This window comes from Canis lupus, chromosome 2, assembly GCF_011100685.1.
Source record: "Canis lupus familiaris isolate Mischka breed German Shepherd chromosome 2, alternate assembly UU_Cfam_GSD_1.0, whole genome shotgun sequence".
Lineage (NCBI taxonomy): Eukaryota > Metazoa > Chordata > Mammalia > Carnivora > Canidae > Canis > Canis lupus.
The window spans coordinates 23894394-23910803 of NC_049223.1; the positions used below are offsets into that span (position 1 = coordinate 23894394).

The 16410-nt window shown below is 39.2% G+C and overlaps 1 protein-coding gene across 3 annotated transcripts in view; it reads left to right on the forward strand.

Moving 5' to 3' along the window:
* USP6NL (USP6 N-terminal like) overlaps nt 1–16410 on the forward strand; it is a 169500-nt gene that overhangs the window by 114752 nt on the left and 38338 nt on the right. For all 3 annotated transcript variants that reach the window (XM_038530140.1, XM_038530139.1, XM_038530141.1), the window contains 2 exons: nt 2818–2898; nt 10561–10668. In XM_038530140.1, the coding sequence (XP_038386068.1) occupies nt 2818–2898; nt 10561–10668 (189 nt within the window). The remainder of the gene's footprint in view (nt 1–2817; nt 2899–10560; nt 10669–16410) is intronic.

Here is a 16410-nt window from a genome sequence, read left to right on the forward strand (position 1 = left end):
TTGTGGCATGCTTGGTGATAAAGTATATTTTATGCACGAGTTACAGATTCATGAGTGGAGGAGAACAGTCACTTGGATCAAGTCAGGTGTGGCTGAATTGATGGCATTATGGAGTTAACATTTAAACCTGATGGAACTACTGATACATAATTTTTAAATCCTGCAGCCAGGAGCTTTTCCCAACATCTGTCTTTTTTAATCTTCCCTGTAGGGGAAAGAAAAGAATACTTATTAATAGTTTTAAAATTGTGTGTGTGTGTGTGTTTTGTCCTTGCATGCTAGTGTATATAGCATTTAAAATAATCAATGTATATGATAAGAATTAGAATACAGAGTATGCCTTTAAAAAAAAAAACAGAGTATGCCTTTAAAAAAAAGAGTAACTAGTTCTTAAAGTGATTCATTGATAATTCATAGTCATAAAAATGAAAGATAGCAAGAGACCTGCTAGGTCTCAGCAGGGTTGTTCCGGCAAAGTGTATGTTGTTATACTCTTGGGTTGGCTTGAATTATTTGGTATTTTTCTGTTGGTGCAGAAGGGGACTGTGCTTTGAAGAAGTCAGGGGAGGAAGCGCAAGAGAACAAAAAAAATACTAAGCTTAGATCAATCTTAATTTTTCACAGCTTGGCCTTCTCTAAAGTCACATTTAGCAGAAACATTAATTAGATTTCAGTGCCCCACTGAGCTTTAAAATTAAACATATTTTTGGAACCATCTGCAACATTTTATCACTAATAATATAATGAAGAATATGCTTAGTCTTTTGAAAAATGGGAATTATAACAGTATGTTTTGCTCACTTGTGATCTTTTATTATGAAAAACCTATCACAATTTTTAGAAAGAGTTAAGAATTAAAGAGTTATAAAAATATGCCTAAAAATAAAAATTCTCTAAAAATATTTTCATTTTTGGAAAATGAGGATATTTTCCTAAAATCAGGATTTTCTTTGGGATTTTATGCTTCTTTTACATCTAAAAATATTGATGATGGGTTTTTGCCATCTGCTTGTGTGAGGCTGGATTGAAGACCATCAATATGGAGCCATTGCTTTCATCTGAAACTGCAATCACCTGAGCTGAGTGGAGGACATGAGGGAAGCAGGAGACCTAGCTGTGGTGACTCAGAGTGTAGGTCCTGAAGCCAAGCTCCTGGCCGCAAACCTCTCCTCACACTTGAATTTACTGGATACGGGAATCTGAAAGTCCTTTAGTGACCTTGTGCCTCTGTTTCCTTATTTATAAAATAGGTATGATTATATGTACCTCACAGGGTTGTAATGAGCACACCGTTTTGAGCATAAAGTAGATCTTCAGAACTGTTTTCTTTGCTGTCTAGTCTTTCATTTCCTTTGCTTTTGATTCATAGACCTTTTACACTTACAGAGGTCTCCAGAAAAGAAAATGTGGGCTCCGGGAATTCATAAAATAGTGGAATTTCAGCTCACTCATAAGAAACAATCACTTTGGGTTCTTTTCATGAAAATGAAATCGTTAGTTAGGTGCCTGCTCTATGTCAGCACACTTCCGGAGGCTGGAGAAAAAGCACGTCAGTTATGCAGCGTTTGTGGGCTCCCTAGCTCAGAAGCCCAGGAGGAGTCACTCCTGACCATCTAGTCACAGACAGGTCACTGTCATCTTGGATGAGGAGGAGGGTGTTTTTCCCTCTCCGAAAGGATGGATTACAAGTGTGCCTTCTGAGGGTTCAGGCTTCCACAGCAAAGGGACAGAGGAGCTGTCCGTGCCCAGATCCTTTTCTAAATTTACTAATTAAGTCACTTTACCACTTTAGGAGTGAATAAGAGATTGGACAGCAGGCCAAAATAATTAGGAAAAAACACCCCTTCTCTTGTAACCAAAGAAGGGAGGAAGAAGCATTTTCTGTATCACCTTCTTCATTCCCTGGCTTTGCTCTATTTCCAATTTGGTGTGACACCCAAGACCCCTGCCTACGTTTCCAGCCTCATCTCCTGATGCTTCCTCTTTTTAGCCTTTTAGAACTACTTGTCAGCCTTCCAAGGTGCTGAACTGTTTCAGAACTGCATTTGTCCATGCTTCCTAGAATATGCAGTCCCACACTGCACTTGATAAAATCCTAATAATCTTTCAATTCTTCATTTAGGGCTTACCTTCTTTAACATCCCTAGGTGGATTTGACTGCTTCTTCCATTGTGATCTTGTTGTCATCTTTTTCTAGACCTTATGTTGTCATACCTGTCACAGTACCATCTGTGTCCATGACAGTTGCCCTGAGTTTCCCTAAACTTTCTTTAGGGCAGCAACTTGTACTTACTTTTGGATACATTTTTCACTAACATACTGCTAGTTAGATATTCATATTTCCACAAATACATACCAGTTCTCCTTTAAAGAATCATCTCAGTCACTGAAAACATTAAGATGATAGAATTCAGTAAAATGTAAAAGAAGAGAATGGAATTTTGAAGTTGTTTTTTTATTGCTGCATAAAAAACATTGCAAAATATTTTAGAGTTTCCTTTTGATTTAATTTTGTAGACCACATAGAGTTTTCAGGAATTAGTGTAAAAGCATTGGAAAATTTAAACGATTCCTCTCCTTCTACCTGTCCCATTGGAACGTCTCCCCTGTATCTTAACTCCAGCTATGGAATACTATTGCTATAACTATAATCACTTATCTAACTTTTTTAAGTTAGAGTAGTATATTTGCTATCTAAGAGCTTAATTTTTTAGTAGTTTTTTTTTAACAGGATTTTCTTTGACTTTTTTTTTTTTGGTAATTTGTAAGTATGGAAGTCTCAAACAGTAACAATAGATTTCAATTTTATTTTATTAGCAAAAGCAACTGGAAATTGAAAGAACTACTAAGTGGTTGAAAATGCTGAAAGGATGGGAAAAATACAAGAACACTGAAAAGGTAATTAAAATAATGTTACTTCTATCTGAAATTGTACAAATTCAATGTGGATTTTCCTGATAAAAGTTTCTCTTAAATTATAGAAGTATTGAAGCTCTTATTCTTTTTAAAAATTTCAGTATAATTTAATTCACTGGAATGTCTCAAACTAGGAATCTTTATGTTGTAACAGAATATCCGATTCAGATAGGTTTCAGCAATTGAGAGGATATACCAGGTAGTCCAGAGATAGGATGGTTACGGAAGTGATTTGCTACAGACCCTCCATCGCATTGCCTGTGACTTAGTTTCGTTCCGTCTCTCTTCTCTGCCATCTGCAGTACCAATTCTTACCTTGAGGTTGCCTTTCCTCTGGGATCACAATCCTTGCAGCAGTTCCAGGCTTCATACCCACATAGGTCACACTGCTCAGGAAGAGGGCTGGCCTCTGAAAGCTTTCCCTGAGGCAGAAGCCATCTCCTTTCCAAAAGTTTCTAGCAAACCTCCCCTTAAATCTTTTTGCCCTGCAGAGTTGGTGCTAAGTTTTAAACCAATGAAAACATAACACACATACCTATTTCTGTCACCAGCAGTCTCATCACAGAAGTCTTTAAACATTGGGAAGCTGTGAGGTTCATGGTGGTAGAAGTTTTTTGAAAGAGAAAAGAGCTCTCTGGAGAAATAAAGTTGGAAGTGTCAGAGCTAGCCTAAGTGAAGCAAAGTTAAGTCCTTTACTTCAGGACTCCTCAGAGTCTTTACTATCATAACACATGGTAGGAGGACCCACCTTCAAGAGGGACCTTTAACTGAGTGAAATGTATTCGACTGTGAAAATCTTTTTGTCATAGGGCATCTCACTGGGCTAATGTCCCTTTTCTTTTGAGCATCCTAAATACCCTCATTTGAAGTCTGTTGAACTGTTACTATTTTATTTTCATCAGGAGTAAGCTTGCGTTGGGGTTGTCAATTTTTTTTTTTTTTAAAGATTTATTTATTTATTTATGAGAGAGAGAGAGAGAGAGGCAGAGACACAGGAGGAGGGAGAAGCAGGCTCCATGCCGGGAGCCTGATGTGGGACTCGATCCCGGGATTCCAGGATCACGCCCTGGGCCAAAGGCAGGCGCCAAACCGCTGAGCCACCCAGGGATCCCCGGGGTTGTCAATTTTATTAACGGTGTGTTTTAGCATTAGATTGGAACTCAGGATGTTTCTTTGAGAGGAATCAGTTCCAGATAGAATGTTAGTGACAGCATCTGTGCCCTTGTTCATTATCACGCTGTCTCCCAGGCTGGCCTTAGGTTGGCACCTGCTTTACCTCATGTCTTTGTGGAAAGATTGCTCACGTGGTGATCACAGGGTAAATGTCGATGTGCGGCACCCACGCTTTCATCTCAACATTCAGTCTAATAAGGTAGTTGTAGAATTATACGGCTTTATGTTCTTCTCAAGGATACATACATCTATGAAAGTATGTAAGCCTGTGTAGAAATGAGCAATTCTTGCAGGCCATTATTCTGACAGCAACTCTGCCTAATGTAGTTCCCAGTAAGAGAGATTTTAACAGAACTGTTTCTTTGATGTATAATTTTAAAGCACTTTTCCATAACTATAATGCTAGAATTATTTGATGATATATATGGTCCAATTTGGTGTGCAACCGAATGTGCCTTCTAAAAGAATTGCTGCTTTCAATTTGTACCTAGTTTTAAATTGCACCAAGGCAAAAAAAAAGTAGCATGTGGTTTTCTTCTCTTCCAAGAGGAAGTGTAAGTTTTCTCTTCACAGATTCCTTACTTTCATAATGGTAATACAAAGAAATTTCTAAAAGTATCTTGAAATAAAAATACAGCTGTTATAGAGAATACATAGATTTTTAGAACCCAAGTTTTAATGAAAGACAATTTCCATTAAGGTTGCTTGTGTGGCCTGCGTGTCTGACGGTCCTCACAGCACCTGTGTTCGGTAGTACTGTGTTTTAGCAATATAGTCTATTAAATGAAGACATCTCTGTTAAGTGGAGACATTATGATTTAATTAGTCATGATGTAATTGTGTGTCTGAGCTATGTCACAGCAGACCTACAATAGATATACTTTCCTTTTTGTTTTAAATCAGGTAACTGGATGGACCTTGTATTAGTTAGCATTTTATTGTACTGATGGGAAAATGGAAGCACAAAGTTGAAAAAGAAATTTCTCAAGGTCATATAGCTTGTTAGTCGCAAGCAGAAGATCCCCATTTCCAGGCTTGAGGGCTCGTTTACTGTACCATCTTCCATGTTCCCTTTCTCTTTTGGTGTTTGTCAATAGAGGGAAATAGAATTTAGTTATAAGAGCCAATAGGGCCTTGGGTATGGTTTAAAACTTTTTTAGACCCAGACTTGAGGGACTCATGCCTATATGGAGGCAGAGATGAAGGAGTTAATGAAGCAGGGATCCTGAAAGAAAATGGAAAGGCGGTAAACAGATCAGCTCAGCGTGAACTCTTATTTCATGGTACATACTTGCCATCGTGCAGAGCCCCCAAATTGAGCCTACCAGGTGGGCTACAAAGCTGACTCACTGGCCAACGTCATGATGTGGACTGGCACATTCAGCACTATTTTGAAATCACTAAGGTTAAAAAAGAGGTTCTGAACATGTTAGGTCAGTCAGTAGAATTGCTTTTTAGCTGATGGATATTTAAATATATCTGTGTGACTGAAATAGACTACTTGATTCTGTTGGCAAGGGAACAAAGATACTAAAAGCAAAAGGTAGATTTCAGGGAACCTTAATTTATTTTTTCTTAAAGATTTTCTGTATCATAGCCATAAAATAATCATGGTTGTTTTAAAACTGTGCTCTCGGGATCCCTGGGTGGTACAGCGGTTTGGCGCCTGCCTTTGGCCCAGGGCGTGATCCTGGAGACCCGGGATCGAATCCCACGTCAGGCTCCCGGTGCATGGAGCCTGCTTCTCCCTCTGCCTATGTCTCTGCCTCTCTCTCTCTCTCTGTGTGACTATCATAAATAAATAAAAATTAAAACAAATAAAACAAATAAAACTGTGGTCTCTGGGTGGCAGAGTCAGTTAAGAGTCCAAATCTTAAAAAATAAAAAGAGCCCAACTCTTGATTTCAGGTCAGGTGGTGATCTCAGGGTTGTAAATGGAGCCCCCATGTCAGGCTCCACCCTCAGCATGGAGTCTGCTTAATAAGACTCTCTCTTCCTCTTACACCTCCCGCCCATACTCCCTCTTACTCTCTCTCTCTAAGATAAATAAATAAATCTTAAAAACAAGTGCAAACATGGTCTCTGAAGTAGGACTTTTTTTTTTTTTTTAAGATTTCATTTATGAGAGAGAGAGAGGCAGAGACACAGGCAGAGGGAGAAGCAGGATGTGGGACTTGATCCCAGGACCCCGGGATCATGACCTGAGCCAAAGGCAGATGCTCAACTGCTGAGCCACCTGGGCATCCTTCTGAAGTCGGACTTAACTGTATTTCAGTTCTCCTACAGTTTATTAGTTGTATGATTTGGAGTTACTTTTCCACATCTTCATTTTCTCACCTATAAAATGGGCATGGTAGTAATAGTATGTTGCTTTTTCAGGGATAAACTGGTATAGAACACATATGCCAGCTCCTAATAAATAACCAGAAAATGTTAGTATAACTTTTATTATTACAGTCATTATTATTTGATTCATTATTTTCCTTACCGTCGTTTCCACCGTCAGTTCCCCTTCCTGGCAAATCCCTGTGTGTCCCACAGTGTTGGCCTCCCTTACCCTGTCACATAGAATTCATCTCCCCTTCCGCTGTTACAGTATCTCTCCTACAGCCTCAAGTTGAGAGCCACTGTGTGGGACCAATAAGAAGTAACCATCACAGCACATTCACTGCCCTCACCCAGCATTTCCATTCCCAAACTTTTTTTTTTTTAATATATCTTTTTTTTTTTAATATATATATATATATATATATATATATATATATATATATTTATTTATTTATTTATGATAGTCACAGAGAGAGAGAGAGAGAGGCAGAGACACAGGCAGAGGGAGAAGCAGGCTCCATGCACCGGGAGCCCGATGTGGGATTCGATCCCGGGTCTCCAGGATCGCGCCCTGGGCCAAAGGCAGGCGCTAAACCGCTGCACCACCCAGGGATCCCCATTCCCAAACTTTGTTGGTTTTCCCTTCCAGTCTCTTGTGTCCTGTGACATAGAGGGCTGATCACTTCTGCATATCTAGACCGTGTAGTGCTTACCATTCTCCTTTTACCACTCTGGCCCCCTTCTGAGAAGTCTGCCTCTAGCATGGCTTCTCCCATCAGGGTATGATGCTCAGCTCTGTAGCAAGTAGTATTTTATAATAAGGGAGTATCAGTTTTATGAGTTGGAATGAACTGCTATCACTGGCTACTGCTCAAGTCTACTTAATTTAAAGCTGTAATCTCTTAAGAGGCAGTGGGATTTGGCACAGTGACCTGAAAGAGGAGTAGGAAGATGAAATTCTTTGACCTAGGCAAGCCACTTCTCTGGGTCATGGTATCCCAGCATTTAAAATGGAGTAGCACTCACTCTGCCTACATTACAGACTATCATAGAAAATATGAGATATCACTTTGTCAGTTTGGCAACTTTGTATGTTATGCTTACCTCTTAAATAGTTTTAGTATTATTTCAATGCTCTCTGCTCTTGAATTCCCTTAATATTTTCTGACCTGTGTATTTTAGTAAGTTCAGTTGAGCAGAACAGTGGGTACTAACTACATGAAAAATGGTCTTGGGAAGATGGTCATTGTTTTTTATAAAATGTAAAATGTAAAATCAGTATCTTTTGTTAAAAGATTGTGATATCTTGTGTGTATGCTTTGGGCACATTAATTTTTTTTTATGATTCACTTTCACCATGTTTAAGATTGGGATACTAAAATCTCATAGAATTGTTGATGTAATTAAATGAGAGAAACATCTATATATAGTTTATTTTTTTAAGGATTTATTTATTTATTCATGATAGAGAAAGAGAGGGAGAGAGAGAGAGAGACAGAGAGACAGAGACAGAGACACAGGCAGAGGGAGAAGCAGGCTCTATGCTGGGAGCCCGACGTGGGACTCGATCCCAGGACTCCAGGATTGCACCCTGGGCCAAAGGCAGGCACTAAACCGCTGAGCCACCCAGGGATCCCCTATATATACTTTAAAATAGTTTCCTGTGCACAGTAAATGCTCAGTAAAAGTTATGCCTCATTTTTTGTTTTATGCCTGGGGTAGCACTGGAACTGTTAATTTTGCTTTCTACCTGAAATTTCTCTATTCTTTCTTTTTTTTAAAGATTTTATTTATTTATTTGACAGAGAGAGAGAGGACACAAGCATAGGGAGGGGCAGAGGGAGAGGGAGAGGGAGAAGCAGGCTCCCCACTGAGCAAGGAGCCTGACTCGGGGCTTGATCCCAGGATTCTGAGGTCATGACCTGAGCTGAAGGCAAATGCTTAACTGACTGAGCCACTCAGGTACCCCTATTATTTCTTCTGAATATAATCCTAATCATTTGATTTTTTAAAAAATTTACTTTAAGATGAAAAATGGACATTTATTTTTAGTTATTGAATACAGAATTGGATGAAAGCAATAAATAATACATAATAATAATAATGTCTGAAGTCTTTTCAAGTAATATAGTTTGAGAAATACATGTCAGAACTCTTACTCATTGAAACTATCAGCCTAATGGAGATTCACATCCATCGAAGTTTAATCTGCTTACCTGTCATCATATTCTTCTTGACTATTAAAATTTCACTTTTCACATTTGTAGTAGTTTCCACACCTTCCAGTATTCATACTAGATGCTTACAGAATAGCATCTTTACTTTAGAAGTTTAGGAGATAATTTGAAAGTGCTTTTAGTGGATGATACTCCTTTAAAAAGTATAGTGGTAAATATTACAACTTTGGATTGAATATTGATGACAAACTTTCTTTAGGAAGATAAATCTTTTTTTAAAATTTTTAAAAAATTTTTATTTATTTATGATAGTCACAGAGAGAGAGAGAGAGAGAGAGGCAGAGACACAGGCAGAGGGAGAAGCAGGCTCCATGCACCGGGAGCCCGACGTGGGATTCGATCCCGGGTCTCCAGGATCGTGCCCTGGGCCAAAGGCAGGCGCTAAACCGCTGCGCCACCCAGGGTTCCCGGAAGATAAATCTTAAATTCATTTTTTTGAAAACCACATCAATTTGCAATTAAAGGTGGTAAATGTTTAGTATGTGGGAAATGTTGCAAGTAGCAGAGTCTGGTCTACACAGAACCTTTCTGTATATATTCTTCCAGTTAGAGCTACTGTGTGAGTTAAAACTTTGAGGATTCTAGTCACTGTCTACTGAAATTTAAATTTGAGACGTAGTATGTTTATACCAAAAGAACAAAGCTGAAACTCCATATGGAATCATCTAATTGGATCACCTTCACAGTATCCACTATTTCACAGTAAGGGTTCTATCTACATTGTTACTCATTCTAAAAAACATCACCAGTTCTATAAAGCTATACTGTGACTTCCTGACTTTGTTACTAAAGCTTTAGTTTTAAAAAGTGAGGTAGTATATAGTAGTAGTTGAAACTCTGCTTCTTAGTTCATAGCTTGTGAGCATTTCAATAATTAGAGCTTACATCCTATTTCTTAGCCATACTATTAAAATATGTTATTTTGATCATAAAGGTAATTATGTACCTATTCTTACCTCATTCCTTAAGGTTTCTGCCATTATTTGTTTAATCATTTCCTTGTTTGGACATTTTCTTTTAAATTTCAAAATTTTATTATGCACAGCTTTGTAATGACCAAAATAGATTTTGTATGTTATTTTAAATTATTAGCTTTGAGGAAAAAAGATACAGTTATGGGAAGATGGAGAAGTATATGGAGTCTCAAGATTCATAGAGTGACAGTGTACGAGAATCCACAGAGTTGACCAAACCAATGATTTATTCCACATTTCATTCAAAAGTGATCTCAGGGTATTCCTGAAGAACTGCCAACATTGAAAAGAGAAGAGGGAAAGGGGAGAGTGGGATGGTGGTATGGAGGGGAGGAGACAGGCAAGGACAGTGGGTGGGGAGAGAACTGAAGATTGCTGGTGGCATTCGCTGAGTTAGGAGCTAGATGGGATATGTTATATTGATATATTCTGGAAAGCTCCAGAGAGAAGACTCTGCAAGAAAAGATATTAGGGCTTTACAGGATTCTCTACACTCCACGAAGACATTTTTGGGATAAGGCAACCTTTTTACTATTTGGAGCCTTTTAAATGATATATGGGGGAAAAGGAACAAAGTACAAAGCTAGTTAATGATATCAACAGGGAATGTGTAAAACCAGATGTTCCCACCTTAAAAATGAGCCCTGATTATGCTTTCATGCTGCCTGAGGAGCCCCTTCATAACGCTATGAAAATACTGATGTCCTAGGCATCCTTAACCTTTTTTTGTCTAGTCTGCCTTTCTGTTATTCTGTCTCTCTGTTAGAATTGAAAAGTAGAAATGATAGGATCCAAGTGTGCTCTGTCAAAATGTATCAGTTATCATGGATACTTTGAAAGTAAGGGACTTAACAACATTAGTTTGATTTGAGGAATCAATCTAAGATTTTTTGGTCATTTTATAACCTTTAATTTATATTTCTTCCAATAAGTTTCATAGGAGAATTTACAAAGGAATCCCACTCCAGCTCAGGGGTGAAGTCTGGGCTCTCCTTTTGGAGATCCCTAAAATGAAAGAAGAGACAAGAGACCTCTATAATGTGAGTATCTAAAGCTAACTTGTTTTTTTGAAATTGAAAAATAAAACCCATTTTCACTTTCAAGGTGATGTTAAGATATACATATCATTTGAAGTTATATATATTAAAATGATGCTACAGATAGTTTTTTTAAGCCTATAATTTTCTTCATTGTTTGGTTTGGTGTAATCTATTTCCTAACTTTCGAATAAATACTTCAAGTGAAATGTTATTTTCTATACCAGTCAGTAAGTATCCAGTGTTTTTCAACTACTTGAAATGATCAACATTGGGGCATATTCGTGAGGAAAATATTGACTAATACGTGGTCATAGCTGCCCATTTGCATTGTAGTGTTAATAGATCTACAGTGTCCCTTGTACACTTTGTGGGAAAACCGCAGTGGGATTCAGTTTACCCAACAGCTGCCTGTGTGTGCTTGACTGTTTTCCTCTGGTTGTGAAAAAAAAAAAAAAAAAAAAAAAGAATTTTCCTTCAAGACTAGTAGGTATCTCTAGGTTTTGTTATTTATTAACCGAAATCAAACTTTTGACTCAGTGATCAGTAATACTTTCCTTAGATTAGCTAATGCATTACATTTCCCTCCTTGTCATCTCATCTATACTCTTCCTGAATCCAAAATTTTTGTTTTAAAGATTTTATGGGGAACCCTCGGTGGCGCAGCGGTTTAGCGCCTGCCTTTGGCCCAGGACGCGATCCTGGAGACCCGGGATCGAATCCCACGTCGGGCTCCCGGTGCATGGAGCCTGCTTCTCCCTCTGCCTATGTCTCTCTGCCTCTCTCTCTCTCTCTCTGTGTGACTATCATAAATAAATAAAAAAAATTAAAGATTTTGTGTATTTATTCATGAGAGACCCAGAGAAAGAGGCAAAGACACAGGCAGAGGGAGAAGCAGGCTCCATGCAGGGAGCCCGACGTGGAACCTGATCCTGGGACTCCAGGATCACACCCTGGGCCGAAGGTGGCACTAAATCCCTGAGCCACCCGGGCTGCCCCCAAATCTAAATTTTATATTAAGCTTTGAAGGGAATGAGTATCTAAAAATCATTTTGATGTATGTTCCTCAAAAAATGTATATAAATAGAATAAAATGGATAAAAGAAAAATTATTTGTAATTTAAACCCAACACCAGTTATAAAAGGAGCTTTGAAAGACTCTTGATCTTTTCTGTTCTTGGCTATTTGGGCCCTTCACGGACTATGAGTTTATGTCTTAGGGTTTTAGAGTGTCAAATTATTTTAGTCTGTTGATTAGGTATTTCTTTTTAGCATCATAGTTTTAGAGTGAGTATTGAAAATAGTGTCTGAGAAAACATAAAATCTAACCCCAACACCTAGCAGAGTGTCCCTGGTGTTTGGTAGGTGCTCATTAAATTCTTGTTTAATTAGTGAGAGAAGACAGTTCCTTTTCTTTAGCATGCTGTATTTGTTTCCTCGGGCTGCCACAAAGTACCAAAACTGAGTGGCTCCAAATAGCAGCAGTGTCTTCTCTCTCACTTCTGGAGGCTAGAGGTCTGACACCTGAGTGTGCCAGGGTGCCAGCAGGACACCTCGCAGGGCTCGGGGCAGGATCCGTCCTTGCCTATTCTTGGCCTCAGGGACTCCTGACGCTCCCTGGTGTTCCTGGGCTCAAAGCTAAGTCAGCCTGCTGTCTTCCTCCCTCTTCGCTCAGCCTTCTCCCTGTGCATATCTGTGTGTCTCACCTGATAAGGATTCCAGTTATTGGATTTGGGGTCCACCCCGATCCAGGGTAATGTCCTCTTCACTCGATTACAGCTGTTAAGACCCTATTTCCAAATCAGGGCAGCTGATAGTTTCTTTGTAGACATGAATTTGGGGAAGGGGCACTGTTCAACCCAGCATACACCCTAATGGCAGAACTGTGCTTTCGATGATCTTCTAGACTTTTTCTACATAGAATAGAATGATCTTGGCACTGGTTAACATGAGAGATCCATTTGGCAAATGCCAGTCATATAATAACAACAACAACAAAAATAACTTGCCTGCCAGTACTTTCAAGGTATTCTTTCCAATACTATCATATATATATATATTTTATCTTTGAGTTTTCCTGTCATTATTATTTGATGATCTTCCCTTCCCACTCTTTCTTACTCTTTCTCCAAAGATAACACGAGTTGCTCTCCAAGTTGGAACTTCAGGAGGAATAGAACTACAAAGATTTTTCTTGGGTGGGTGAGACAGTCCCTGGCTCCCGAGCTGGTGCTCTCATCTACTACTTCCTCCTGTTCTTTTAGTTGTACCTTAGCGTCATTTGTGTCCTGTCTGTAGTGTTATATCTCACAGATGGCAGAAGTTCAGCCCATCCTGGTCAACGGCCTCTCCTGCAGCCTTGCTGTTGGCCAAACACACAGCAGTATCTCTGATCTTTCATGTAAATGCTCTCCACCGTATTTCCACCCTCGGGTTTATAGGTTCATTAGATCTTACTGCTCTTAAATAAAGTGTATATTATTCTTGTATTATTGTGCCACTCATGGGTCTCAACCCACCCAATCTCAGAGATAACTGTAGAAGCTGCTTTACCTCCTTGCACTAAGATAAGAAATATGCTTGACTTCCTGTATTGTGTAGATTCGTTGGTAAATATTCTAGGACATCATCTTTCTGACCTATTTTTTACCTACTTAACTGGAATTTGCTTCTGTCTTAAGGCCTTTTTATGTTGGATTTTCTTGTCCTCTAGAGAAACGGATACTATATAGAAGTATGTGGGTGTTTTTCTGCCTTTGAACTAAATTTTATTTTAAAGCACACTTCATCATGTCCTGTCAGACATTTTCTTTCTATGTTTTGACGTCTCATTTTTTTTACCAGCAGGCCTGTAGAACAATAATTGAAACCTCTTTCCTTGCCCATTATCTTAAAAAAAAAAAAAAAAGAACAAATATGAATAGGCATCTTAATAGATTTTTTAAAAAGATTTTTTCTATTTATTTGAAAGGGAGACAGAGATAGTGGCAGAGAACACAAGCTGGGGAGGAGAGGGAAAAGCAGACTCCCCACTGAGCAGGGAGCCCGATGTGGGACTCCATCCAAGAACCCAGGATCATTACTAAAGGTAGATGTTTAACTAGCTGAGCCACCCAGGTGCTGTAGATTATCATTTATAAACTAAATTTTGGTAATATCTTCTGGACCAGCCTGTATTAGCGATAGCATACGATAATGTTTTAGTAGTCATGTGATTCTAATACAATACTATAAATATCTTCCTATGTATTTAGAACTCAAAAGTATACTGTGGTTATTCTTCATGATTTTAAAAGCTACACAAGCTGCCCTTGTTTGAGCTCCCCCCTCAAAACACAGGAGTACACATAGTCACAAAACAACACATACACACGTCTTCCAGGTAGCCTACTTCCTTCTATTTTTAGCTGAAGTCAGGTTTTAGCAGTTATGTTTTCATATATATTTATTGGAGTTGATTAAGGCAGAGATCTGTATCACCAGCACATGGTAAACGAGTCAGTATAACATATGCATATAGATGCATGATTATACGTCAGCATGGTTAAGTATAGATTAATATCTTACCTCGTTAATCTCTTACCTCGTTAAACTTGGGAGATTAAATAGTCTCACTTCACTCCCTCTCTTCAAAATGCCACGAAATTGACAGCAGGGAGTTTTTGTAAAGGCGAGCCCGCAAGGAATAAGAAAACAGGAGAGAAGATGGCTGCCAGTGTCTGCAAATGAGAATCCAGACAGACACTTGTAAGCTTAGCAAACCTGAGAAAATGGAATCCTTGGCTGGAGGATTTATATCTCAGAATCTCCAAAATGCTTGGGAATTGTCAACTGCAGGTACCTCTGAGAGGGGTGAGGGGGAGCTCAGAACAGTGGAAGTCGTCCAGAATCTGTTGCAGAAGCAGTGAGAGCCCCGAGGTCCCTCTGCTACCCCAGCTCAAGACTGAGGTGTACCATTTGGAAAGAATGAACCAGAGGGCCTCTGGACCGGAGAGGACCCAGACAGTGCTGAGGTGGGGCTCCTGTGTTGATGGGGGTGCACGGAGGAACTACATATCCTGAGCTGGGGACATCTCAGCCTCCTTGCTCACGCTACACCCAGAACATTGGCGACCAGGTGCTCATCTTCCTGACAGGAGACCAGAAGAGACTTCTCTGGGGAATCTGCCCAGCCTGAGAAAATAAAGCCAGAGATACTGACTTCAGGGGAACCCCACTGAAACTACCCAGCCAGATCACTCTGCAGTTGAGACACGATCGTGAATCCCCACCTCTGCACACAGAGCTTGCCATCAGCATTTTAGTGTTCTACTTTTAAATGTAAGCAGATGACAACATACCACTGTTCACTTGAAGGCACTAACACGAAAGAGAAACAACAACTGGAAGAAAGAAACTTGTAAGAAATAGACTATAGAGCAAGAAGAAAACTTAGAAAAACGATTGCAAGTACCTTCTGAGGGATCAAGATAGATCCTACATTCGTGAAGCAAATATAGAAGCCTATAAAAAAGGAACCTTTGAGAACAACAAAAGAACCTATTAAATCATACAAAATTATACTAGAACTGAAAGGTTTTAGAGAAAGTTTGAGAGTAACAATTGAAGGAATTTCCCAGGAAATAGATAGGAAATAGATGGTAAATTCAAAGAAATGAAAAGTAATAGAGAAAAATGTAAGAAAGTTGAATGACAGCCCAATAGGTCCCACACTGTAATAGTAAGAGTTCCAGAAAGAGGAGGTGGGAAAGTGGGCGGGAGGGATGAGGAAATTGACAAAGGAATTACTTAAGAAGTTTCTCAGAACTGAGATAGGAGTCTGAGTTTATAAGATTGAAAAGATCTATCAGGTGCCCACCCTGTGGATAAAAGTAGATACAAATCAAGCACAGAGATGTAAAGTTTCAGGATGTGGAGAGAAAAGTGACTACAAGCTTCTAGAGAAAAAGATTTCACATAAAGAAACCAGAATTAGAGTGGCAACACTGGAAACTAGAAGACAATAAAGGCAGCAAAATATCTTTTGAGCAAAGATATTTCCCAATTTAGAATTCTAAAACAGCCGAACAGTTAAATGAGAAGGAGGTTAGAATTATCAGATGTTCAAAGTTTCAAAAAAATTTATCTTCCGTACACCCTTCCACAGGAGCTACTAGAGGATGTGCTCCCCTAGAACAAGGGAATAAACCAAGAAAGAAAAAGATGTGAGATCCAGAAAATGGGATCCAAGCGAAGGAAGGCCTAGCAGAGGGTGAAGGGGGACCCCAAAATCCCAGCTGTGCAGCAGGTCCAGAGATCCAGGAGCCCAAGCCTAGGGCGGGACCAGAGGCTCTGGAGAGGTGTCTGCACGAATTTGAAATCGGAGAGTACCTTTTCCATTGGAACAATGCCAGAGGAGATTGATGGAGTTTAAAGTGAGTTTGGGATTGGATTAGCAACAAGCTTGTAGAAAATGAAGCAAATCAAGAAACAAGGCAATGATTAGTTCGAAGGAAAACAAAAATACTGTGCTGGAAAGAAAAAGGAAATTCTAGCAGACTATGTGGCTCAGCCATGAAGAACTTTTACATAGACTTAGCAATGCAAACTCCGAAAGTTCTTCATTCAAAATTAAAATCTTAACTGTATGTTAAGAGGAGAGGGAAAAGGCGGTGGGAAGGGGGAAGGGATGGGTGGGGGAGAGCTGTTTATTGTGTGCCTCTTCACATTCATTGGTGAACCACGGGTGTGATTTTTCTAAACTGA